This window comes from Musa acuminata, chromosome BXJ2-4 (genome assembly GCF_036884655.1).
Source record: "Musa acuminata AAA Group cultivar baxijiao chromosome BXJ2-4, Cavendish_Baxijiao_AAA, whole genome shotgun sequence".
NCBI classification, from domain to species: domain Eukaryota; kingdom Viridiplantae; phylum Streptophyta; class Magnoliopsida; order Zingiberales; family Musaceae; genus Musa; species Musa acuminata.
In genome coordinates, this window is record NC_088341.1 from 2,049,976 (window position 1) to 2,076,282 (window position 26,307).

Consider the following 26,307-nt stretch of genomic DNA (forward strand, 5'->3'; position numbering starts at 1 on the left):
AAAATAACATAAAAAAAGAAGAAAAATAATATTACTTACTTATTAATCTATTTTTCCTCTATAGCATAAGAAGTTGGTACTGTCATCAACCATAAGATCTTACTACAAACTTGTAGTAAGATTCCATGAGAAATCATTTTAGATCATTGCATTACATAAATTTCATTTATTTGAGGAATATGATGCATCAATTATTTTTCATGATCCATGTAGAACCTTTCAGATCTCTCGGACCTTTGCACCATGCGATTCACGTGCCATTATTAGGGCAGCATAATGATTGTGTTTGTCCAAATGATCATCCTTGTCGTCACGTGCCGAACACCATCCAAGAAGAGGGATCGATAGATATCTTCATGTCTTTTATATTTTACCACGTGCTTCATACGTGAATTGACGTCAGCGAACATTATCGGTTTGATATTATTTAAATATAATGCACATTATATTAAAATGTAAAATATATTGATAAGTTTATAAAAATAATTATTATGATATCTTAAAACACATACATGGATCCGACATGTTCATAGGTTGAGAGAGAGAGAGAGAGATTAACCTAAATAACCTAAGAAAAATCTAAATATATTTGATAAATAAATAAATTTGGATCCAATTTTATATTTACTTAATCTGAATCTCATAACTATGACTATGAGTAAATATGTTTGTGCAATAGTGTAGTGAATGTGAAGGATTTTAATATTTAGATGAATATATTATTAGCTACTCTAGAATATATAGAATCAAAAAATGAAGTTGGCCATCTTCATAAGCCATCAAATTAAATTAGTACACTATTTTAATATAAATGTCATGGCCCATTCAATTTATTTTAATGAACTTGAAGGAGAAAAACAATAATAATAATAATAAATAAAAAGGACTGTAATAATGTGTGTAATTATGGGAGGGTCCACCTGCTCACAGTGGAAGCTGCTCTTGATGAGCATTAAAAGAGGTTGTGGATGCTTTGAACTCACCCTCATATGGTACACTCAAAGCAGCACAATTGATGGACCCTTGTCCACCATCACATCAATCTAAGGGGAAGAAGAAAAAGGAAATTAAGGCCATTATAATTAATGGTGGGTATGGGACTTTCATGTGCATTATTGTCCCATCAAACAATTTCAATTGGTGTTGTCATAGAAGGGTTTGATTGAGTCAATGGAGGTTTCTGTGATTCATATGGAGAGGTAAGACCTATGTCAATCAATCACCTCTCGCTCCTCATCCTATATCTCCAATGTCTCTTGGTCGAGAAGGGAAAAAGATGAAATGACAAAGACATTCCAATGTCTTTGTTGGTATATCAATGGCAAGCTAAGACTTGCATCCATGTAGAAATTATTTTTTCTCATCATCAATGTTTCTAGTTAAATTAAGGGCAATGAAAATTTTTCTCATAAATTTTGTTAAATTTTCTTATAGATTAATGATGAGTGTGATCATGGTTTACCCATTTGTTTCATTATCTATTACAAGTTTTATCACATGTAATATCTCTAGAAATAAGTCCTTTATAGGAATTGTAACACATAGGATGTTCATAAATTTTGAATCTAATTTAAATGTGTTGAGTATATCATTCCACATAAAAATTCTAACTCATTTTCGTTATTATTCAACAATTCGAACTCGAACGTGATGACTTAACTACTAAGGTTTGAGTATATATTTTTTGTATCTCAATTCATCTCAAATTCAATTAAAAAGTGTTTTGGGGGAAAACACTTTTTTTGTCATCCATAATTCTATATAAACATTTTAGGGTTTCTCCTAGATTTCTATAGAGTGGTAGATATGGCCAGAGAAGGCCTCTGGCCCAAACCCAACATATACAACACCACTTCTCCATTCCCAACAATGGAAGTTTCTTCTGGCTTAAAGTCTTCAATATATAAATATCACACAGCTCAAAGATATGTGCACAAACCATACAAACTCCTTTTCTACCATGGTTATCTAGATGATTATGAAAGCCATACAAAGAAAAAGAAATTTCATATCACCATCATATGTAGTCAACATCAAAAGTTAAATTAACCTTATGATGCACAACTGACAATTGTATCAGCATACCATGGGAAGTAAAATGCTTGGGCAGATTGCCAGCAAGTGTAGATATGAAATCCAATATCAAGTAATGATAAAATGTGATTCTGTACAAAATTACATCATGAATGTTCTGCAGAAATTTATACTGATAAATGCATACAGGTAGCAAGCAAACTAAAGATGAGCCAATATATGCTTGCATGCTTTTGCAAACATTAATTTCCCAATTGTCAATAATGTTAAGATATGGCATGGCCCATTCACAATCATATATATATATATATATATATATATATATATATATATTGCTATGTAGTGTCCCAAGGATGCTCATGCAGCACGTGGGAACAACCTACAGGGTGGAAAAGAAGAGATCAAGATAGAGAAAGGAATGGAATGAAGTCAATTACCCTCCTCTCTCTCTCTCTCTCGCGGTCTGTCTCCATCTCTCTTTGGCACTCTGCCTGCAAGAGAATTGAAGATCCATTAATGAGGTTTGGTGGAGTCACTGATCGAGGGATGTGAAAGTATACGTCAGGTACACAACAGTAGATTCGGGGAACCTCAGTTATTGCCTCTTTGACTCCATTTGCCTCCCTTCCCTCCTCTCCTCCGCGCAACGAAAACGATTTAATCTCCTTATAAAGGAGGCATTCGTTGAAGGCATAGCCAGGAGGCCATGAGGAAGAAGAGATGGGCTCCGACGTCTGCCATTGCTGCTTGCTTAATTCTAGTCGTCGCTGCTATGTGTTCAGCTGCACTCGATCGAGAGATGGGGAGAAAGCGAAGGCATGCAATGGAGGCCGAGAGGATACCAGCGAACGAGTCGGTCGTCGATGCTGCTGCCATGAACCTCTGTGACTGTCTTGATCGACCGAAGAGGAATGATAGCTTGGTTGATGACTACAAGCGGCTCGTCCCTACTGGTCCAAATCCTTTGCACAATAGATGAAGGAAGTAACAAGCTTTGGTCGACAGGGAATGAGGTAGAAGAGGTTATATGCTGCTCTTCTGCTCGAAGAAGGGAAAGAAGAAGAACAAGAAGTAATGCTCCTCTTTAATGCTGTAATACTGCTCTTCTGCTTGTTTTTCTTCTTTTTCCTGTTACAGGGGAGCTTACCGTGTTAAATTTAGGAAGGAAATGTTACTTCTTTCAGCTCCTTCTTGCTGTCATTCTTCCAGACGTAAAGAGTAGTCAGTATCTCTTTGATGATTAACTACTTCTATAGTAAGTTCTTTCTCCAGGTTTTATCTTTCATGTGCAGTTATAGGAAAGCATACCTACTGCTTTAATATTAATGTCCTGATTGAAATCACCACATCGAGAAAAATTCAGACTGATGGAAGTTCTTTAAAGTTTCATGAGAGAGCTAAAAACACATGCCTGGCTATTTATCCTTGAAAAGAGTTGAGAGTGACTGTGATTCTGATCAAAGGCAAAAGAAGAACACAGTCACAATCTTTTTCTCATAAATGTGAGTTCTTCATATACCCCTATGGGCAAATCTGAAGAGCTTGTCTATTGATGTACTCTTCTTTTCTTATTTTGTTTGAACTTAGTATAATACATGCGGATGCTAAACGCGGAAAGGTTACAGAACTTGTAGCTTTTCGTGGTCACTGGTTTAACTTCGTCTTGTAGGGTACAAGTGGGATCGAGCAGACCAAAAAGGCTGCAGTAACTCTTCAGCCGATTCACTGCATGCAGCTCTCTCTGTCTCTCTCTCTCATCTCCTTTTTGTCTTGAGGGAGGAGGCTAAGCGATTCCTCTTGTAGGAAGCATGAAAACTCTAGCAATAACATCACATTCTTGCCACTACTAAGATTTGTACTAGATTGCATTGCATTGAAGATTTGTCTTCTGGATCAGTTTTTCTGATAAGTAAGATAGAAAGGAACATACAACAGAAGCCAGTAATAAAGAACAATGTCAAATGGAACAAAGTCCTGTCGATGGTTGATTTGGCAGAAATGCTGCTTATTAGTAACACACCTATGTCTACATTATTGTCTAGCTGAAGTAGTGCGGACTATCCTAAGCATGTATATTAATAAAGACCTTCAAGTGCAGACCAAGCCAATAGGATCTTACCATGGCAACTCAAGCATATGGACTCAAAAAATTCTCCATTGCAAATAGAAGATAACTCAAAATGGTGACTCCAAAACTTTGATCAGAAAGGGTGGACTTTAATCAATTGGAGAACTCCAATCCACGCTGTCCACATCAGGACAAGGATCTACATGCTCTTCGCTTCTCTACATAATTGCATGAAGGCAGGTTTCCTGGGGAACAGTGCACATTAGAAGAACAACAAGAATACCCACGTTACCGCAAAAAGTTGCAACCATTAATAGTCAAAGCTCCACCTTCCCCGCCACCGCCTAGCTTTTCCGTACAGATAAACACCATAAGGCAACTCCCCCTCTTCATTGTTTCAATGTACTCGGGGAGAGAGAGACAGAGAGAGAGAGAGGTCTTGGCATGTGTGCTGAGATGTGGGCTACTTGTGACATGACATGTTACAGATCCACTGTTAATCGTTGGTGGGTAGAGAGATGACTTGATGGTTTCACTATCATTGTGTGATGGAGTTGTCTGCTTGTTCGAAGGCAATGGCTGGGTGTCGACATACTTTTTCTCTTAACAAAATAGTTTGGGTTAACCTAAAGGGTCAATGATAAAAGGACTCGATTATCTAGAATTATTCCATCGATATTAATTTGATCTAACAATATTTACCAAAAACGTACCAAATAGGCAGTCATGAAATGCTTGCTCAAAGATTGGCTCCACTTCAAGAGAGTATAGATGTAAGGAGAGATCCACAGACCACAGTGTCTGTATGAGCTTATACCTATAGGAACATACACAGTGCCACCACCATGGAGAGACAACTGCAGCCTGCAATCGTCTCACTTTATTGTTGGAAAAAATATGTTAAAACGGAGTCATTCTTTTTGCTTGTGTATCAAAATAGGTATTATCAAAATATGTTAACATCACACAACATAAATAATAGAGCAATAAATCAATCACATAGCAAAATCAAATCTTTTAACGTAGAAAACCCAATGTGAAAAAAACTACGAGACTGTAGTCCACCTCAAACTTTCACTATCAATAGTAATGATAACAGGTTTATAGTAAATCTTTTCTGGAATAACTAGATAATCACAGTAATATCAAAAATATAGATATTGGCTCAAGGGTAGCGTATCATCATCATATTGGATGGATCTCATCGTAAAAGAATTCTAGATCTCACAAAATTAATATAGCAGTAAAGTACCTTATAGAGAGTAAACTGTAGATCAACACTATTAGGATTATAGAGTTTGCTGTAAGAATTTTTCACATAAAATTTGGGTCAAAACTAACAACGTTTGCCGTCAAGCGAAAACTCAAAATCTTAATCTTTCTCTCTCTCTCTCCTATCGTTGTGCGCTGTCGTTGGCTGCACGCGTTTGCTGTGTTCCCCGGTTGCCCTCACTCTCTAACTAGGTGCCCTCACCTTTTACCTTTCTCTTTTAATTATTAATTTGAGCTTATAGTCCAAATTGTCCCAACATTTGGACAATTTATGAACTAGGCTGGACCCAACATTTATGAACTAGGCAAACTTTTCAAAGGTGCAAAATAGATGTGGAAGAGGATGATGGTGACATGGTGCAGTGCCTTTGACCAAGGAGTTCCCCCATGTTCCAATTTAGAACCATTACAAATTCTCAACCAGACCTTGTCAAATTCACAATTTGCAAGCTAATCTTGATGCATAGAAAGCTTAAAAATAGTTAAGTAATAGCATATTTATTAAAGATACAAGCATTTCTATTGATATAGATTTTTTGAATATTTTTTTATAATTTTTGAAATGGTTCGATTCTTGGTACTTGCAAGAAAGATAAGGATCTTTCGATTATCTCTTTTGAGATTCCATCAAGAAGATTTTTAGTTGCTTTATTAATTTTTATTATTTGATATGTTAAAAATTCAGAATCCAATCCCCGTATCTTTGCTTGTGTTTTGATCGACTCCTTAAATAAACATTCATTCACAATCAATTCGAGTAAAATCAACAATTCTCTTTTAAAATAAGTCACATATATAATATTTGAAATATCCTTATATTTTTATTATTTGTTTGTCAACTAATGATAATTAAGTATAACATTATTATATATAAGTTTTGTGAAATTGAGAGGAATATAAATATATATACACACAAAACAGCTAAATATAAAAAACACAACAATCATATGGATATATAGCTTGAAGAAATGTTGTGATGGATTCTAAACCTAATACCAATTCCTTCTTAATTAATTATTATTCCTTGTATCTCCTGATTCCCTTTTTTTATGTTTGGTGGCTATTATTGGTTGCACTGCCACCACAATTCTCACCAAGCGTCAACCAAATCATATCACCAACATCAGAAGGCCCAGTCAAAGAAAAATGGTTGGTCGAGGATGTGCGTTCATAAAACATCAAATCACAAGGTTTGTTCATGATTAAAAGTCTTTAACTTCTCATTTACCGGAATAAGGGAAAATATTATATATGATACCAAATGTCTTTTATACTCCAAATGCATCATTGGTCAATCTCTTGGAGACGTACAAGTTTAATGTGTATGCATAATATTTTTAGGAATACTTAAGCTTAACGGAGATTATGATAAAAATTCTTCTCTAATTTCTACATCCATCCTTTTCTAGTTGGATAACTACTTGACATAGAGCATGTATTTAAGACGAGAGATTGCAGTTGTATCGATCTTTTGTAACTTTGATGTAAATTTGCTATATTGTTCTTTTTTCTGAAGCATGTTGACCATTTTGTAGAGGATGCTTTTGCAATAGATTATATATATAGTATTCTTTGAATACAAAAAAGTTGAGATGGATCCACCAATAGCTTGTTGTCTTGGGCATCAAGGCAACTCCAACCTAACTCTTGAGGACCAGTTGATGAGCTATAAAATGGGCTAAGAAGCGTATCTCCCTTGCACAACCTCAACCTCCTGCTGATTTCCTCTTTGTGTGCAGCTCATAGTCTAAGCAGGCTTGTTTCTTTCACTTCCTTTTGATTCTTGTCCTTGATTCATTAGTATCTTGTATACTAAATCTTTGGTTCGTTCAATGATGGTGCTTTTGTGATGGAAAGCAGTGATGATTCAGAATCAATAGTGGCGGAAACTTGTCTTTTGATGATGTAAGAACTGAAGCTTTAAACTGCTGCTTGTGTTTTGATGGTGTAAGATCTGAAGCTTTAAACTGCTGCTTTCATGGCCATGCCCAACTTATATATCTTTTGTTTAATTACCTGGTTTTTGTCGGGGTTGGTTTGAAGGGAAGGAGATGATGATACCAAATGATGGATCGCTCGCCGATCGTAAATGGCAGATTGTTTCTTCTGCCTTGACGACCATCAGAATGTGCAGTATCTGAACCTTCCAAGTCTTCATCCCCTCCAGTTTTCTCTCTCTCTCTCTCTCTCTCTCTCTCTCTCTCTCTCTTGTTTTTCTTGATAAAAATCTTTTTTTTATTACTTATATTTTTATGTCAAAATCAAAGTTTGAAAGTCAACGATCTCTCTTTTTGTTTTTTTAAAATATATTTTGGTATTTTTGACAACATTGGAAGTGGAATTTTTTTTTTTGAAGTGGTAATTTAATTCAATCAGGTTTTGAATGGGGTTTAATACATTATCACTAGACAAATGGATTACATTACTCCCATCTATTTTAGGTAATAAAAAAAAATCTGATCTTATGATCCATTTGGCCATCCAATGATGCTTTCAATCTTGTAATCATTTTATTTCCTAATCTTCAAAATAATTAAGATTATCACCACAAAAATCGAAAAGAGGATAAATGATATCTATTTTTTTTTAATTGAGAGAGAGAGAGAGAGAGAGAGAGAGAAATTAACTTTTTTTTTGTCATAAAAAGATAGATATTAAACAAATACTTCCCTCCAAACACACAGGAAATCTGGTAGAGAGAAACGAAGGAATGTCTTCTAATAATTATTATTCAGATTTGTGCAGCATATAAAATAAATCATTGGATTTGCCAAGAATTATTTCTAATTTCTTAGTAATCAGTGTGCTCTTTCTTTCTATGTAGCCGGCTGTAGACAAAAAGAGTTCAGTGTGTTCCACCCAAAACGAAAAAGAAAAAGGAGATCAGTGTGTCATGTGGATGAGCAACTCTGTCATCTTTAATAATGTTCTGTAGGATGAACAGCTTGTGACCTTTTAGTGTTTGTTTTGTCCTCTCCATTTTATATATATAGGATGAACAGCTTGTGTTGGAGAATAAAAGTACTAATGTTCAATACTCAATTGCATGGGTTTGGTTTGCTTTTGTTTCTCATGCAATTTTGTCATCATTAAGTCACCTCATTCTATGCAATGCGCTTCATGAATTCAAATATCCATTACCCTTCTTTTTTTTTTTAACCTTAGGATAAAATAAAAAATGAACTCGAAGATCTATAATCATTGCCTTAAGATAAAATGTGATTGTGAAGTGATTTGACTAACATCTTTCAACAAATCAAATAATAAAATAAAATAAAATAAAATAAAATTATAATTAAAAAATAAAAGATAAGGGATTATTTATTTTTTTAATTTACGATTGATTAGGAGTTTAGGACTCTATTTATAGAGTCTAGAAATGTCAAAATTAAAAGCATTTATCAATGGGACATGTCCTTTCATTTATAATCATAAAAAAAAATAATTATATTTTGTGGATTTGTTGCAAATTCATCTAATTATATTATTATATATTCAACTTAAGATATTATCTATAATATTTGTATATATTTATTATTCGGATCTTTTTTTGAAATACAGAATCACTAATGTATATAATGAATGTAACTGTATTACTACTACCTGATTAACTATTTTAATTTTAATAGACAAAAATTGGCCTTTTGTCATTATTATCATAATAATAAAAAGTTTTTGTCTTAAAAAATTACACACATGGAATGAAATGAATAATAAGTGGAAATTCTAATACTGAGCTAATTTAAATATTTTAGATTAATAGTTCAGACTCATTAAGTTTATCCTATCAATCAGATCATGATAAATGATACTAGAATAATTATAACATTAAATAGATTGAGAGACCCAAATGAAAAAAAATATATATATATCATACTATTAGCAACAGTATAAATGGAATGAGATTGAATTATATGAGAGATAAAATATCACCATATTTATCGAGCAGCTTTCTTTCTTTAAACTACATACTTCACAATGACATGAGACTGCACACGACAAAACGATATAGTTGATGATTCTCCCAACCAAGTGCAGCTTCTAAATCTTCAGATAACATTACCAAATGATGAGAGGAGCTCATAATTATAACTTATGCAAAACTATCAACAAATATCAGAAAGTGTTAGATAGATCGACATTTCATCGGGAAAAGTCCACGTTATTTATTTTTTTATTAAATGATACCTCTCATATTTATTTTTATTTAAAAATATTCTTTTAAAATAATAATAATAATAATAATAATAATAATAATAATAATAATAATAATAATAATAATCATGAATCAAACCCAATTGAATTTAAAGATTTTCTTTAGATAAATTTTTCGATCGAATCGTAACTTAAATGTGACATAGTTGAATTTCGAGTATAACTAAATGAACTTTTATTAAATCAATCTAAATTTTTATAGAATAAATAGAATATGATAAGATGGTTAATAATGTTATTTTTTTAATAATATATGATAATTAATTATTAAAATTTAAGATTTTTTTTAGTGTGATCAAGTATAACTTTATCAACTTATACTAAACTAACCTAAATTTTCACATAACTACTAGAACATAGTTCTAAGATGAATAATATGTTTTTTTTTAATTTTAAAAAAAGGTATAATAATTAATTATTTAAAAAAAGGATTTTTTGAATATGTTTTGTGATAAGTGTAACTTAGATCAATTTTGAATGTGGCCTAACCAACTTCCATTAAACTAATTCAAACTTCTACTAAACTATCTAATTATGATTATAAAATGATTAGCATTTTATATTTTTATAAAATTTTATGATAATTAATTATTAAAATTATAGATTTTGTGCATTGGTTATAACTTAGCTTAATTTCAAGAGTAATTTGATCAATTTCTATTAAATCAACTAAAACTTTTAAGTAATCACTAAGATATTATTTTAAGATGATTAATACTATTTTTTTATTTATTTTAAAAAATATTGTGACATTTTTTAAATATATTTTATGATGTAGTATAACTCAATTCAACTTTCAAGAAACCAACTTCAAAATTTTATAAAATCACTAAGATATAATTTTAAGATGATTAGTATTTTGTTTATTTAAAAAAATTATGATAATTAATTATAAAATTAACATTTTTTGAATAACATATGTCATTTAAATAAAAAGCTAAGGCATTTTCATACAAGTGAAATAAAAAGAACACCCTAACTAATATCAAATATGAGAAGCATCATCCAAGCATTACACATACGTCTGAATAGTTTCCTTTCCTTCTTTTCTCACCACCTTTCCAAAACAGTCACAGCTTTCCCCCTTTCCGTAACAGACACACGCACACACGCGGCTTTCATGTTTCTTTTTCCTCCCAGAAACCCTCCTCTTGTCATTCGCTTCCTTGTTCTTCTTTCCTCCGTAAGCCCCTCAAAATCTGGTTTCTCTATCCTCCTCTCGTTTCATTCTCCATCAACATCTGTTTCTCCGCTGCTACAAATGCTATGCCTTCCTTCTTCTCCATATCTGCTGGTTAGGGAGCCGGAGCCGGAGCCTTAGCCTTAAACCCTTGAAGTCTCCTCCTTTCTCCTTGTTCTTGTTGTGGTGGAAATTTGTGCTTTCGCTTCTTTTCTTTTTAGAATTAGGGTTTTCGGGATGGGAGGAGGATGGAAGGTGGAGAGACTGGTGGCTGTGCGGCGCTCGCTGCGGACGAGCCTGGACAGGTCGCGGGCGCTGGGCGCCGCCCTCGCCCGCGCCGGGCCCCGCCTCGACGAGATCCGGCAGCGGCTTCCCTCGATGGAGGCCGCCGTCCGCCCGATCCGCGCCGACCGCGACGCGCTGGCGGACGCAGACGGGCACATTGATCGCTCCGTCGTCCCCGCCGCCGCCGTTCTCAAGGTCTTCGACGCGGTCCATGGCCTCGAGCGCTCCCTCCTCTCCGACCCCCGCGCCGACCTCCCCGGCTACCTCGCCGTGCTCAAGCACCTCGAGGAGGCCCTGCGCTTCCTCTCCGACAACTGCGGCCTCGCCGTGCAGTGGCTCGACGACATCGTTGACTACCTCGACGACCAAACCCTCGCTGACCAGCGCTTCATTATGGGTCTCAAGTCCTTCCTTGTCTCTCTCAAGTCCTCGCCTTCGCCTCTCGACGGCGGCCTCCTCGCGGCCACCCTTGACAAGCTCCAATCCGAGTTCCGGCTCCTCCTGGCCGAGCACACCACCCCTCTTCCGATGCCCCCCGACACATCCGACGCTTCCACCATCTCCACCTCCCCAATACCGGTCCTCGTCATCAACAAACTCCGCGCCATCCTCGAGAGGATGACTGCAAATAACCTGCTTGATCGCTGCGTCTCGATCTTTGTGGATGTCCGAGGATCCAACATCCGCGCCAGCCTCCGAGCGCTCAACCTCGACTACCTGGAGATCACGCCCAATGAGTTCAATGACGTGCAGAGCATCGAAGGATACATCGAGAAGTGGGGTCGTCACCTTCAGTTTGCTGTCAAGCACCTCTTCGAGACCGAGCTCAAGGTCTGCATCGAGGTGTTCGAGCAAACCGGACCACCTGATGTAGCTGTATCATGCTTCGCTGATATTGCTGCGCGGGCTGGAATCCTCGGATTCCTCCGGTTTGGGACGATTGTCACCGAGACAAGGAAAGATCCCATCAAACTTCTCAAGCTTCTTGATGTCTTTGCAACACTGAACAAATTAAGATTGGATTTCAACCGGCTTTTTCGAGGAAAAGATTGTGTTGAAATCCAGAACCAAACTAGGGATCTTATTAAGAGAGTGATCGATGGGGCTTGTGACATCTTTTGGGAGCTTTTGCATCAAGTGGAGCTACAAAGACAGATGCCACCACCTTCTGATGGAGCTGTGCCAAGGTTGGTGAGCTTCATCACTGAATACTGCAATAAACTTCTCAGTGATGAGTATCAGCCAGTTCTTACTCAAGTTCTGATCATACATCGGAGCTGGAAGCAGGAGAAGTTTCAAGAAGAAATGCTAACTGATGCAATTTTGGGCATATTTAAAGCCCTTGAGGCTAACTTTGACATTTGGTCTAAGAGCTACGGGGACACTTCACTTTCCTTCCTATTTGCAATGAACACACATTGGCATTTCTACAAGAATTTGAAGGGGACTAGGCTGGGGGAGCTGTTAGGCGAGGCAAAGTTGAAAGAGCATGAGCAGTACAAGGATTATTATGCTGCATCTTTCTTGAGGGAAAGCTGGGGAAAGCTTCCACCTTTATTGAGCAGGGAAGGGTTGATATTGTTCTCTGGGGGTAGGGTCAAGGCTCGGGATCTGGTGAAGCAGCGTTTGAAAGGTTTCAACGAGTCCTTTAATGAGATGTATCATAAGCAGTCGAGTTGGGTTATATCAGACAAGGACTTGAGGGAGAAGATGTGTCAATTGGTAGTGCAGACTATTGTTCCTAGCTACCGGAGCTATATGCAGAACTATGGGCCTCTGGTCGAGCAAGATTCAAGTGCAAGCAAATATGCAAAGTACACAGCTCAAAGCTTGGAGAAGATGCTTGGTTCTCTTTTTCAGCATAAACCCGGGAGAACAATGAGTCTCAGCATTGGGCACTCAAATGGAAAATTGACTAGTGTGTTGAACAACCTGTCTCGCTCTGCCTCTTCCGTGAGTTGATGAAGCCATATCTCTGTTTAATTTGAAGGAAAAGTCAATGCTCATTCTCCATAGACACAGCAGTCGAAAGTAGAAGTCGATTTTACAGTAGTCCTTGTTGGTTAATGGATATTTGATGCAGCAGCATGTGATGGTGGCCTGATGCAACAAATTTTACAAACTTGTTACATTGGGTAACTGGGGATAAGAGGGCCCCTGAATGTGGAAGCTGAAATTGAAGCATGCTATAGTCAAATTAATTTGTGCATATATGTCTTGAGAAATAGTAGGATGGTGGTGACCGTGTGATTAATTCTTTGGCACATTTGTAGTAGAAGTTACTTTGTTATTCTGCTTTAGAGGTTCTTCCACTCTCAGTACGCATTACATTTTGCCTAGCATCTAGTTCTTCATTTTACGCTTGAGGATGTAGAAACTAAATATACAATTTGATTTTTTGATTTTATTTGTACAATTTATTGATAATTGTATCCTTGTGTCCTTCCTTTTCATTCTCAACATTTATCTTACAAAGATGCAATATGGTGCTGGCTAGTTAGGTGCATGCTCTAGGAGTGGAACAATTTGGGCTATGACCATTAACATCAAATTTCTTCTAAAATAATTATTTTGGCCAATTCATATCATTATTTTGAATTGGTTCTCTTTCTTGGAGGAACCTATACTTCCATTTTACCTGCTAATTTATACTTTGCATTTGTGTTCTACCTAAAATTTCCATGCTTTGGTTCACTTTGCTTGTCTTGGTACTCAACTTATAAACTCTATGAATTACAATGCAAATGAAAATGGTCTTAAAAGACATGGTAAGTAGTTTAACAGTGCAGATTACAATAAGGGCAAACAGTTTATGATGCTAGATCAACTGAGCTAGTGAATATATGTTGGGTCCATACAATAGTCGTGCTGATGAGTTAACCTTCCATTAAAACACATGCACATGTCTTCAATATGAAAAATTTCACCATTGTGTCTGAAATATTAGTCCCTCCTGGTTTAGTTGGTCTGGATTTGAGAATCACTTACAATGAGACAAGTTATTTGGTGTTCTCATGAGCCCATTGGTATAGGTGATATATATCCTGGCCTAAGGTCTTCATGTTGTGGGAACCATGTAACATTCAGTTGCAAGTTTGACCTTATAATCAGTAAAGAGTTTGATATGGGCCAATATAGAGTGAAATGAAGGTTGAGATTTATTTTGTTCGTTCTCTAGTTCAATGCATGGTGATTTTAAACTTTATGGACTTCTCCTATGTGGAGCCCAAACTCAACAGAAATCTTGGCTCATACCATATTTTTGTATTAGGGGCCATAGTTCAAAGAATAGCTTACTACCTCAGTTTAAAGTAACATAGGGTGCAAGGCTAGAAGTTGGTTGTGATGCCTCTTATGTAAGAATATAAGCCATTTGAATTAAAAAGAGTGATATATAGTCTTGGAGATAGACTTTTAGTGTTAATCATGCTACAAGAAACTTGAATGCTATTACTTTTTAGTAATACTGGAACTCTATTTTTGCAGGAAAATGCGGTAATGTTTGTTGAGTTTTTCTAATGTTGTGTTTAGAGAACATGCTTGATGTCATCGAAGTTACAGATTTTATGACACTGATACTTGGAAAAGTCAAAATTGCAAGCCTTTGATCCACTTATAGCGATGTCTTTAAAACCTGGCCAGAATCATTATAAATTTTTAATATATTTTTCATTTGAATAAATGTAAGTTTAGGGTATATTTTGTAGGTGTCTAAGTTGCCAAATGATAACATCTTTCACAATCCTACATTAGTTACCAATGTTGTTGGGGAAGTAAAGATTTAAACCAACATAAATAGTGACAAATCTTAGGTTTAAATGGAGATTTTAAGGAAAAAAATAAAATTCTTATCTTTAATTGAAGATCTCATCCTTACAAGGAAGTGTTTCTTTATTGAAGAACAACAAAAGAGGAAGCTTATCGACCAAGTATTTATCACAAGAAAGATTTTGTCAAAATAATTATGGAAAAACATCTTCCCTGATGAAATAATTGATATGTTTTGATTTATGAGATGTAATTTTCTTTATTGGATTCTTCATTATTTTGTGTTTTCTTTTCTTTTTGTGATTTGGGACCTGTATAAAGGGGAAAGAGATTGTAATTGAAGATCACAGAATGATTAAATGGATTGAAGTTTCTTTCCAACATTATGTGTGACTGATGTAAGGCCATTTTATAGCCAACCTATGAGATGGATGGATGTGTGAGACTTTTGTCCCTAAAAGGTTCCTACTTGAGAGAGAGTGAGAGCTACTAGTTATCTTTTTTATACTTATTATAACTTTATATTATTATCTTAATGTTCCTCTTTTTTTTTCTTGTTTTATTCTCAAATAAAGAAAAATACACTTTTCGTACTCGTCCTACACCAAATCTATAATTTGCAAGATTAGAATCAGTATTGGATAGGGACAACTATCTAGATCAGTAGGATTGGATCAATAGGACCAGAGTTGAATGAGGAAAAAGTTCAACAAGAATCATATAAAATTAACAAACATAAACAAATAAAAAATTATGAACTCAAAATATTATATGCTAAAATTTCTTTTGTGTTAACAGGATTGATTTGAAATTGTGTAAGACTGATGTTGAAGGGAAAGGCGATACTTTTCCACCCATGCTTTGCCATTTGGTGCAATTTACACTAAAATTTTAATTTGTATTACATTATTTTGTCTCATTATTAAATAAGAATGCCTGGGAAGGATGAATTTTAGCTAATTGATCATGATAAATGCATAGTATTGCATGTGCAACAAGTTAGCATAGGTTTTTGCTACCATTAAGCAATCTGAGATTTTCTGGAGAATCTGAAAGAGAAAAAAGGAGAAATAAGCTTCAAAACATTGCCAACCTTTGTAAACTCTGATGATTCAGCAACTTACGTTTCCAAGGCTTAGATGTATAGGTTTCTTGGTCGTATCTTGTCCTTTTTTCATTAGAGAAAACTTGTGTCATATCGATCATTACAAGGATAAAATAGACTGATTCTGAAGAAGTCCTGAACGTATAAGAACCATACAGCTTTGTAGGTAAACTACTTCATGTGTCAAGTTTCATGCTCTTCTTTGACTTGGTGATGAGCTTTCGATAACGTTGAGATGCTGATATAATAGTCTATGCTTGAGTGAGTATTGTTGATTAACATTGGTACTCTGTTCTTGGAAATCCAATTCATGAAAGTTGAGGTACTGTTTCATGTTGCATTTCTAGCTTGCTTTAAAATAAACCATGTTATCCAGAGATGCAACAAGCCTTCATGAACCTGCTAATATAAACGCTGTTGATTTGTCTTCTACAGTGTTATCTCCTTAAATTATCATATATGTGAGTCTAAACTTGTCATTTCAGAATTAGACAACTATAATTAAGAATTGTGGCATGCTTTATGAATGGCAATCAAAATTTCCTTTGTTGAGAGTGGTTATAGGTGAATTATTCGTGTCATGAGATGTTGATTATTTACTTCATCTGAAAGGCAATATATTTTTTTTCCACTTGGCTATCTTGTACATTAACTTTCTCTTGTCTTTCTACTTCTTCTTCTTATTTATTTCAGGCTGTCAAATTTATTAGTTTTAGTACCAGAAAATGATGTGGATAAATAATAATTGTTTGGTGAGTTCTCAAAACTTGCACAAGTGGAACTTGATGCATATCTTTATTTGGCTCTTTCGGTTGTCTGGTGAGTCCTCAGAACTTGCACAAGTGGAACTTGATGCGTATCTTTATTTGGCTCTTTCTGTAAACTGATGATGCCAAAACAATTGCTTTGTGGAGTATTTTCTTCTTCTTTTGTAAAGGAAAATAGTGACTCCCTAACAACTCTTTTCCTATGAAGATGATCTGCCTTTCTAACACATACTTCATGATGTTGATTTTCTGGCATTTAACTGTGTATGAATTGTCTTGCAGCTTGAGAAGTTGTTTGCTCCCTAAGCTTATGGTTCGTAATTGAGGATCTTAATTAGCTTTCTTTGATATTGCTTTTATCAATTGATTAAGGTACGAGGCATGTGATGCTTGAAATAATTTTAGTTCTTCCTGTCTATGATTTCTTCTCCTTTGATCATTACTCATTCCAAAAATAACATTAGTGTTGAAGAAATTTTCACCTCCTCCTTGGCTGCAGTAACTTTCTCTAGTCTGTCTACTTCATCTTCTCTTTTTGTTTCAGGCTGTCATTCTTACTGTTTGGTGAGTGTCAAAATTTTCACAAGTCGAACTTATGCATATCTTAATTTGGTTCGTTTTGTAAACTGATGATGCTAGAACAATTACTTTGTGGAGTGCTTTTGTAAAGGAAAACAGTGACTCCCTTGCAACTTTGTTCCTTTCAAGATGATCCACCTTACCAACACATATTTCATGATGTTGATTTGCTGACTTCTGTCTATGAATTGCCTTGCAGCTTGACAAGTTGTTTGCTCCCTAAGCTTATGGTTTGAAAATGGGGATCTCAATTATCATGGACTTTCTTTGATATTGCTTTTATCAACTGATATGGTTCTACTTGGCAATGATTTCTTCTCCTTTGATCATTCTGCATTCCAACAACAACACAAGCGTTGAAGAAATTTTCAGGTGCTTCCTGGCCAACCTCTTGTGCTTGTTTCAGATTGGTTTTACCCTGTAAATTTTACTTGTTTGAATGTTTTCGTATTTTTCTTCTACTACTTCTGGACCTCACATGTCTCCCACCTAACCAGGACAGCTTGCAAGCTCATCCACTGGTCTTTGCCTCTTGGCACTGACTCATCTTTGTTGGTGCAGCTGCCTCCATGGCCCTGTGGCAGTCCTTCCTCCACTGTCATCTCGCCATCATGTGCCCATTAGTCTTCCTGGCGACAGGGACTGCTTCCACCTCCCCGGGCTGCCGCTGCGAGGGAAACCAATCAAAACCTCCATGGACGGTTCTGATCAATGACTCCAGGGCTACACTCTTACCTCCATCGTCGTATCTATCGGCTTAACCTTTTAGATTAATCGAGCTGACATCTTGCCTGTGTTCTCATCTCTCAGAAACATTCCAGTGTCCTTCATCTTTGTTAGGAGTCGATGCAGTGCAGGCGAGCAATTGAAATCTTTCCTCAGAACTCCCTCGGTTCCAGATAAGTAGTATTGCTTTACCTGGGATTCCAGAGTAGTAGTTAATGGAGAAACTAATACTCCCTGTAATGGATTTCTTGCGTTGCACTTAATCTCTCATGTACTTTTTGCCGCATCTTTAAGGGTACAAGCACATATGGTTGATAAGAAAGGGACATCCATGGAGCCCTTGGCCAACGACTTGGTTCAGGAGTCGGAACACGAATCCTGCACGTGGCAGGACGGGAGGTGGCTCTCGCGCTCTCTCTTTCTGATACGTGCACGATTCTTACAGGAGGATGTCATGCACCGAGTCGTGCATACGTGAAGTGTAGATGCTTACGGGCTAATGACACGATAATAACTCGTGTAGTTAGATTTTTTTAATATCTTGGTTCATAGGCTTAAAAAGTTTATATTATAATTTTTATAATTATAAAAATATAACATTTAGTTTTATTTATTATAGGTTTTATCGATGAAAATATGAAAACGATCGATAAAATGATAATTTTAATGTTTCAGTTATGTTATCGATGATGATAAATAACGGTATCATTAGGGTCATGGGTGGTTGGTGGGAGTAAGGAAGGAGAACTACAACGAGAGATGAGGAGACGATACAGATGTCAATGTTTTCTATTTACGTTGACGTCGATACAGATGCAGAGTATTCTACATTTGTGTCGGTATCGATGTTCTACGTACTGATGTAAAGTGTCAGTGTTTACGTCATCACTTCACCTCTTATCATCATTCTCCCTTCTCATCCATAATTATTATCTATGATCGTTAGTGGCGTCGGCATTTATCATCATCAAAAACATAATTAAAATATTAAAATTATTTTTTTACTTATCGTTTTTATATTTTTATTGATAAAAATAAAAAATAATAAAATTAAATATTTTATTTTTATAATTATAAAAAAAAATTAAGTTTAGAAATTACCAAGCTAAAGATGTCTGAATACGGGCTAATATGTAATTAGGCCGCTCACGTACGAGAGAGAGAGAGAGAGAGAGAGAGAGGGCGAGGACTTGGTATTCGTGTGGGCGAGTCAGGTTGTTGTGTTGCGGTCTTTAAGCTGCGTCGGTGTCTCGAATGAAGACACGTTTTGGAGCTCGATGGGAACGTGTCAAACCTTCCTCACTCTCTCTCCTCATCAATCATCCTTCGCCCCCTTTCTTTCCTTCTTTTTTTATATCCCCTTTCTTGCTCTCTTCTCTTCTCTTCTCTTTCATTCTCTTTGTGATTTGAGGGTTCCCATCCATGGATGAAGCCATGCCCCGCTGAGCCGGGACGCCGGAGAGGCGTACGCTGATCCCCTGCCGATTGATGACACCAGCGCCACCGGGGATTAACAGCAGAAGGCGGAGAAGAGGCGGCTGGAGGAGGAGAAGAAGGAAAGAAGGAGAAGTGCAGGAGGCGGATGATGTCTTCTCTGGTGCTGCCCAACGTGGGGCTGAAGGACCACGTTGTCCTTCCGGCGAAGAAGAAGGAAGAGGAAGAGGTCGAGGTGGTGCGGAAGAGGAACGGGTTCTTTTTGGGGAGCAAAGAGGCGGAGGAGTCTTCAGAGAGCTCCTCCATCGGCGCCGCCTCGTCCTCCTCCGTACATGAGGACGATGAGGAGGAGGTGGAGAGCAAGAGGAAGGAGGGGGCTTTTGGCTCTTTGGACTCCCTGGAAGAGTCCCTTCCCATCAAGTAAGCCCTCCTCTCTGTCTCTCTCTCTCTCTCGTGGCTATATTCATGTTGCTGGATCATAGTTGCAGATCAAGTGGTGATTTGATTTGGATTCAGGTAGAGGTGTTGATTTCTCGCAAATCATTTTGCAGGAGAGGGTTGTCCAACTTCTTCTCAGGGAAGTCCATGTCATTTGCGAGCTTATCAGATGCGGCCAACGCCAGCGCAAAGGACATGCTCAAGGCGGAGAACCCCTTCAACAAACGCAGGCGACTCCTCATGATGAGCAAGATGCGAAGGGCTTCTTACACTGCACTCACCTGCCCACCATTTCCACCACTCCTTTCCCCAGATCTCACGGTGGAGGAAGCAGACAAAGAGGAGGAAGCAGAAGAAGATGAGGGGACGAATAGCGGAACCTCATCTTCCTCCTTTTCCCACCATGGCAGCAGCAATAACAACATCAAGATGAAGGTGTTTAGATCTCCTAGGTCCTACTCCCTCTCTGATCTCCAACATGTTTAGAATTCTTAACCAGTAATTAGTGTCTCTCTCGTTTTCTTTGTTGCAATATGTTGAGTTGTACTTGGTAAAATATGAAGTACATGTGAGTGGGAAGGCAAGCAGAGATAAATCAGTACAAAGTCTCTCTGTCTTCTTTCCTTTTTTTTCTTTGTTGCAATGGATTGTGTAGTACAGCATGTTGGAGCGAAGAAGAAGAAGAAGAAGAAGAAGCAGAAGCTTGTAAGATTAGGAAATCTGTGTGCGCGAAGATGGTATGCAGATGCGGGTAGGAATTAAATTAGGTGGAAGGATAAGATAAGGTCTAAAAAGCAAGAGGGACCCACACCCCATGAGCATGTCGTGGTGGCCTTATCCTCTTGCACTGAGGCCATTAAAAATATGCTCAATACGGTACGGTGACTTGTTTGGGCCCTTCTTTACCTAAATCCGCCTACGTGATAGCCTGACCCCTTTCCAACTCTAAGATCTGCAAAATCTACCTGCTTTTACTTTTGGGGGCAACAGAACTTGGCTACATGCAAAGTAGATCTCCCCATAATCCACATTAAACCTCCCATGTATCAATTACCACTGTCAGTTTTGCGTACTATAATATGTTTATTATAGTCAATCGGATGATTTTTTTTTTCTTATTAGCATTTTTCAAAGTGTCTCCTCTTCTTTCATATTTTTCAAAAGCTTCCATCATTTGTGGTACTTCTTATTCGTTATAATCATTCATCGTATGGTGCTCATATAATGAATTGATCTAATTTCATCTTTATCATAAATTTATTTAATTTATTGTAACGGAAATACTATAATTATTGTCTCTTATATGATCTTTTTCCTTGTATATATTGTTTGACTATCTTCATCAAAATATTATGCCTATTTAGTTTATAAAAAATATTATAATTGTGGGTTGATAATCCAATAAAAATCAACTCATCTAAAAAATTAAGATTTTAAATAAGTTACTTTACTGGGCAAGAAATAAAAATAATTAAATACAAAGATTTTTTTTATTAGCTATTTAATATGCTTATAGGTACCTATATCAAAATATTATAACTAATGAATTGGACCGAATCATTTGGATTGATCCATAAAGCGCACTCAATAGATATCATTCGTTATATTATCATCATGTGAGTGTTTTAGGATATATTATCATGAGAGTGTTTTAGGAGTTATTTTTAATAGGACAACCTTTGAGTGCAAAAGGAGTTTTTCAAAAAAAAAATCCCTTGTCAATTCGTATAAAATATTAATCTAAAATTTTAAGCCTTAGATATATGAATAGAAGATGTGACCAACTCCTCAACACCATGTTTGATACCTCAATTAATACTACATCATTAACATTTTAACGTAACTTTGGATCGATACCTTATTGCCACATGAGTTAAATCTTTGATGCCATATAGCTCATACTTCAGTGCCACATGACTAATACGTGATTGACACGATACTAATAGTTAGATCATGATAATAAGATTGAGCAAATTAATGAGGAATTATTAGGTTTGATACGATACAAATGTTATTTAGTCTTGTATAAATGTATGATAATCATTACACGCAATCGGTGTCAATTATAGGAAATAACGATTGAAAAAGCCTACTATTAAAGGACTCCCTAATGTTTATTCCTTAAACACTCTTCAATATTGATCTCAAGCTTCCTTTAGTTCGCTTCGAATCATCATGTAGCTCGGAAAACCAATTTCAACTTAACAAATCTTATACATTCATAATTTTTATTAATATATAATATAAATAAGAAAAGGCGGTTCGTACAATCTCGTTTAAATGTACTCTTCATGATCACTTAGATTAGCTAATACCAAGTAGAATTGGTTGCCTAATCTGACTATTTAGAGGGACACGTATGCTAAATTAAAATTGAGAGGGGTAAAGTTTGAATATGATAGTTAATACTTTAAAAATAATTTTAAGATGAAACTTCTGATCTTTTATACAACGTTCGTAATAATGAAGATAATATGATCTACACAAAAGGATTGGATGAACAATTTGATATCGCCATTTAGTTTCATTAAGGACATGTTTTATTGAAATTTGTTGACCTAATCCAATCCTTTTGATTCAACTACATTGTTGAAGTTCAATCTGACAATCCGTTCAACTAATATCAAAAGATTTGTCACCATCCAATAAAATAATTCCAAGAATCACAAAAAAAAAAAGATTGAACTGAACCAATTTATTTTTCTACAAACATAAAACTATTTTTAAAATAAAAAAAAATAACTTAAAATTGCTCTTCAATTTGTATTTATGTCCTTTGTGGTGTTAAAATAGAAAATCTAAAAAGACCTAAAAACCTCAAAATTGAACATTAAGCTGATATTTTAAATCTTTTCAGTAACAAAAAAAAATGATTCATATTTTTAAATGTTTCTATATTTTTAATATTTCTTACATAATCATATATTATTTAATAATTAGCGTTAGTTTCAACCATCGATCTGATCTGAATCTGATCAGGCACGAATCCTCAAGCGGAGGGGCAGCTACTTGCTTATTTAGGCCCATATTGCTTCGGCCCATTGACTAGACGATGGGGTCTCACGGCCCAACACACCCCCTTCTTTTCCTCTTTGAGGCGGATCTTGCAAGGGTTAGGGTTCTTGAACTTGACGAGCTCGAAGTCGATCTCTGGAAATGGCGGACGAAGCAAATCGAGTGGTACTTTCGATCATATCGTCTCCCGTCCGATTTCTGTCGTGTGCTTTTCGTTTTTGCATTGGTTCTTGGATTCCCTTAGGTTCGATCGATTGCTGGAGTTTAATTTCTTCTGATTAAAGATTCTTTCTTGGCTGTTCCAGGCGTTTATTGAGATCCAAAGCCGTATGATCGAGACTACCGGGAAGCTAAAGCAGGTGATTTGTTTTGGTAGAGATTTGGTGACATTTATGTGCTTGGTGATGTTTCTTAGTGGCCGTTGTGGACTTCGTATTAGTATTATGCTACGGGGGGTTTCTCCTAATACAGCTAAAATTAAATGGACTTGGTGTGATTTTTCATGAACGAAGCAAAGTTTGCATCTTTCTTCGTTAATCAAACTTATACTTCCATCTGGTACTAGATCAGGGTTTCTGTGGACAATAGAATAGTAATTTTTTATGTCATTATGCAAAAGGTTGTGGATTCTCGATCATTCTGAGGTTTAGGTTGTCTGATGTGAGATTGGAGTGAGAACGAATCAGTGTTGCTAATGTACTTGGGAAATAGGAATCGTTTGAGTGTGATCTTTCTTTTTAGCTTCCACTCCAGGAGGTTATTTTAGTTCTATGGATTAGTTCTTTGCATTTGTTCATTTGAAGAGTATAGACACTTGGTGGCTTAAATATGCATTGAAATGATTAAAAAAAATGATTAGAGCTGAGAGGCTGCATTCTTCGTGGAATAGATTGTGTTCAATGCTTATCTATGATTTAGATTTCTATGTAAATTTTTTATTTCGATATACTTAGTTAATGTTTCTCTGAATAGAAAATATCATTTAATATACACAAACATCAACTGAGTAATTTGTGACACACATACAGCTGGATATAGCACACATTACTAGACTTTTATTATAGTCTCTATTTCTTGTAGGTACAAAATCAGATTCGTGCTAAAGAAGGTGAAAAGAAGCGTGCCTACCTAACAATGGAAGAACTTCGGCAGCTATCAGATGATACAAATACCTACAAGTCCATTGGTATTCAATTTTTCCAAACCTAAATTGTAAACATGATGCTCCCGTATTAATCTAGCATTTTTTTATTGTATCTTTCCTAGACACCTTTTATAATTTTCTCATTTATGATGTAGTGCCAGCAATTTATAATTTTGTAGTACCAGAAATTTATGTTAATGCACTACTTTTCTCAAGAGTTGATCTTTGTAGTTGCTCCATAATGAACCTTCCATATAGTGTTGGTGCCTAAACATTGAAAGAGCAAAACCACTTATGCAACTGGAACAACAACAACATCATAATTCTTAAAACATTATATGATTATTTTCGCTCTTCTCTATGGATACTCCTTTTGCTTATGCCTTAACTTGGAATTCAAACTCAACCTGCAAAACTAAGGGGCCAACCCAATCCTGACCGATGCTCAAGTTGTGTTTGGTTGTGTTTTGGGTTGGTCAAGAACAGATAGGGACATGAATTTGTGTACACAGCCAATTTTCACATAGAAAGTTTCGTATGCCATGAATTAGGTGCCAGGAGTCTCTGCTTTTTTACCCTATTCAATATTGCAAAGAGAGATTATAAAGTATTTGAAACAAATTTATGGAAAAAAGAAAAAAGATGCATTGTAACCCATTCCAATAAATATTTGACCATCATATCAATGCGTTATTTTGCAAAATATTTAATGTGTTATTATAAAAAAATTTAAGAAACAAATGAAATTGTATTGTAAATCCTACTTGGATAGAAAAATCTCAGATTGAAGATCCTGCGACTCTTTTTGTTTGCATTTCCATAGGTAAATGACCAAAAAGTGTCATTATTTTTTTTTTCGTCAAAGTTCGGATTAGTTAGTAAAAAGAGTGCATGTGTATATTAATGCATGGTACACAGGTATTGGTGTGGTCTTGTTTTGAATGTTCGTCTGTTTACATGTGTTTTCTGCCTAGCATTATACCCTGGACTTTATGAAGATGCTGAGTCTACTCCATACTAAACAGGAACATGCTAAAAATGAAAAATACATCCACCATGATAAGATGTTAGCAAATAATAGTAGATAGGTTGAATAAGGCCACCCTTTTTTTTAAATTAATAAACAAGTTAAGAGACAATTATCAGCACATAGCTTGATTACTTCTCCATGAACATTACCCATGCGCCAATTCTAATGGTGCTTTTGTTACTTTGCAGGTAAAGCGTGAGTTCTTCCTAAACCACAACCTTTTGTTGAGGAAAGTTATTCTCAATATATTAAACGAGAACATCATTTATGTTATGGCACCAAGTGATTTCTTAATATTCCAGGTTTGTTTTGGAACCAAAATCACTTATGCTGAATGAGCAAGAGCAGAAATACAAAGACAGTGAGACTGCCATAACTTCTTTGCAGGTTTGTCAATTCTTTGCTGTATCTTTTGGAAACAAAAGCAACTTTTAACTCATTCACTCAGTCGTCCTTTCCTTCCCTTATCCTTTTTTTCCCTGAGCAGACCTCGAAAGAGTACCTGGAGAAGCAAATGGCCGAGGTGGAGAACAACCTGAGAGAGTTGCTTCAGCAAGACCCAGGTCTTGCACATCAGATTATGTCCATGTCTGTGATGTAAAAGGGTATTGTATGTTGGGATTACTTGGAAGTCTTCCTTTGTCGAATGATTTTGAAATGTAATTGTGTACTTTGCATTTATCATCCTCATTTAGTGTCGACTGACTCTATTTAAACTGTTCTTTGAATCTGAAAGTTGCATTTTAACTTTGAAGAACTTTTGAGAGGTCTGTCAGGAACTGCTTTCCATCAAAACAGCATATCTATTTACACTGGTCAGCACTCATTGGTGTTAAATAGACTGACACCATTTTATCTTGAAATCTAAGCCAAACCCAGATTTGTAGTTATTTACAAAACAGCATCTCAGCATTTAACCCGGTTGATGTGCTCCAAACCAAGGATTCAAGGTCCAAGAAAACTCCGAGATAACCTGATTTTTCAGACTCTACACCTACTTGGAACGTTTGCAGACAGGAACAAAATTTGGAAGATTTCCAGGATTTTAGCTTCCTGTAGACTAATAATCATCATCATCATTTGGTTGTGGTCGGCTGCCATTGATCTGAGTTTTACAAGCTGTAGACTTCTGTGCTCCATCAAGTCCCATTTTTAGGAGCGCAAATGACACCCCATAAGTATCTTTTCTCCTCATTGTTTTAATCTCTCCTTCAACCTTTGCTTTCTCTGCAGAAGTCTCCTTGCTA

The 26,307-nt window shown here is 36.1% G+C and overlaps 3 protein-coding genes and 1 long non-coding RNA gene across 4 annotated transcripts; all 4 read left to right on the top strand.

The window, feature by feature from the left end:
- The first annotated feature begins 7,025 nt into the window (after positions 1 to 7,025).
- Positions 7,026 to 8,433, top strand: LOC135608886 (uncharacterized). The gene is made up of 2 exons (XR_010485637.1): positions 7,026 to 7,279; positions 8,199 to 8,433. It is a non-coding gene; the product is annotated as an uncharacterized LOC135608886 (long non-coding RNA).
- Positions 8,434 to 10,644: 2,211 nt separating this feature from the next.
- Positions 10,645 to 13,507, top strand: LOC103980268 (exocyst complex component EXO70A1-like). The gene has a single exon (XM_009396601.3). It carries the CDS (start codon positions 11,007 to 11,009, stop codon positions 13,014 to 13,016), a length of 2,010 nt encoding a protein of 669 aa, XP_009394876.2. The 5' UTR covers positions 10,645 to 11,006; the 3' UTR covers positions 13,017 to 13,507.
- A 5,775-nt stretch (positions 13,508 to 19,282) lies between these two features.
- On the top strand, positions 19,283 to 20,504 carry LOC103980267 (protein OXIDATIVE STRESS 3 LIKE 4). The gene is made up of 2 exons (XM_009396600.3): positions 19,283 to 19,853; positions 19,985 to 20,504. The coding sequence occupies exons 1-2, from the start codon at positions 19,582 to 19,584 to the stop codon at positions 20,355 to 20,357; spliced, it is 645 nt and encodes a 214-aa protein (XP_009394875.2). The 5' UTR covers positions 19,283 to 19,581; the 3' UTR covers positions 20,358 to 20,504.
- A 2,428-nt stretch (positions 20,505 to 22,932) lies between these two features.
- Positions 22,933 to 25,807, top strand: LOC103980266 (prefoldin subunit 1). Its single transcript, XM_009396599.3, has 6 exons — positions 22,933 to 23,051; positions 23,192 to 23,245; positions 23,967 to 24,072; positions 25,249 to 25,255; positions 25,363 to 25,447; positions 25,548 to 25,807. The coding sequence occupies exons 1-6, from the start codon at positions 23,028 to 23,030 to the stop codon at positions 25,659 to 25,661; spliced, it is 390 nt and encodes a 129-aa protein (XP_009394874.1). The 5' UTR covers positions 22,933 to 23,027; the 3' UTR covers positions 25,662 to 25,807.
- Positions 25,808 to 26,307: the final 500 nt, after the last annotated feature.

Excerpts from the sequence above, each read along its gene's own strand:
- LOC103980268 (XM_009396601.3), top strand. The coding sequence starts at position 11,007 with ATGGGAGGAGGATGGAAGGTGGAGAGACTGGTGGCTGTGCGGCGCTCG.
- LOC103980267 (XM_009396600.3), top strand. The coding sequence starts at position 19,582 with ATGATGTCTTCTCTGGTGCTGCCCAACGTGGGGCTGAAGGACCACGTT. Across the intron at positions 19,854-19,984 it reads GAAGAGTCCCTTCCCATCAA|GAGAGGGTTGTCCAACTTCT; the intron begins GTAAGCCCTCCT and ends ATCATTTTGCAG.
- LOC103980266 (XM_009396599.3), top strand. The coding sequence starts at position 23,028 with ATGGCGGACGAAGCAAATCGAGTG. Across the intron at positions 23,246-23,966 it reads CTACCGGGAAGCTAAAGCAG|GTACAAAATCAGATTCGTGC; the intron begins GTGATTTGTTTT and ends TATTTCTTGTAG. Across the intron at positions 25,448-25,547 it reads CTGCCATAACTTCTTTGCAG|ACCTCGAAAGAGTACCTGGA; the intron begins GTTTGTCAATTC and ends TTCCCTGAGCAG.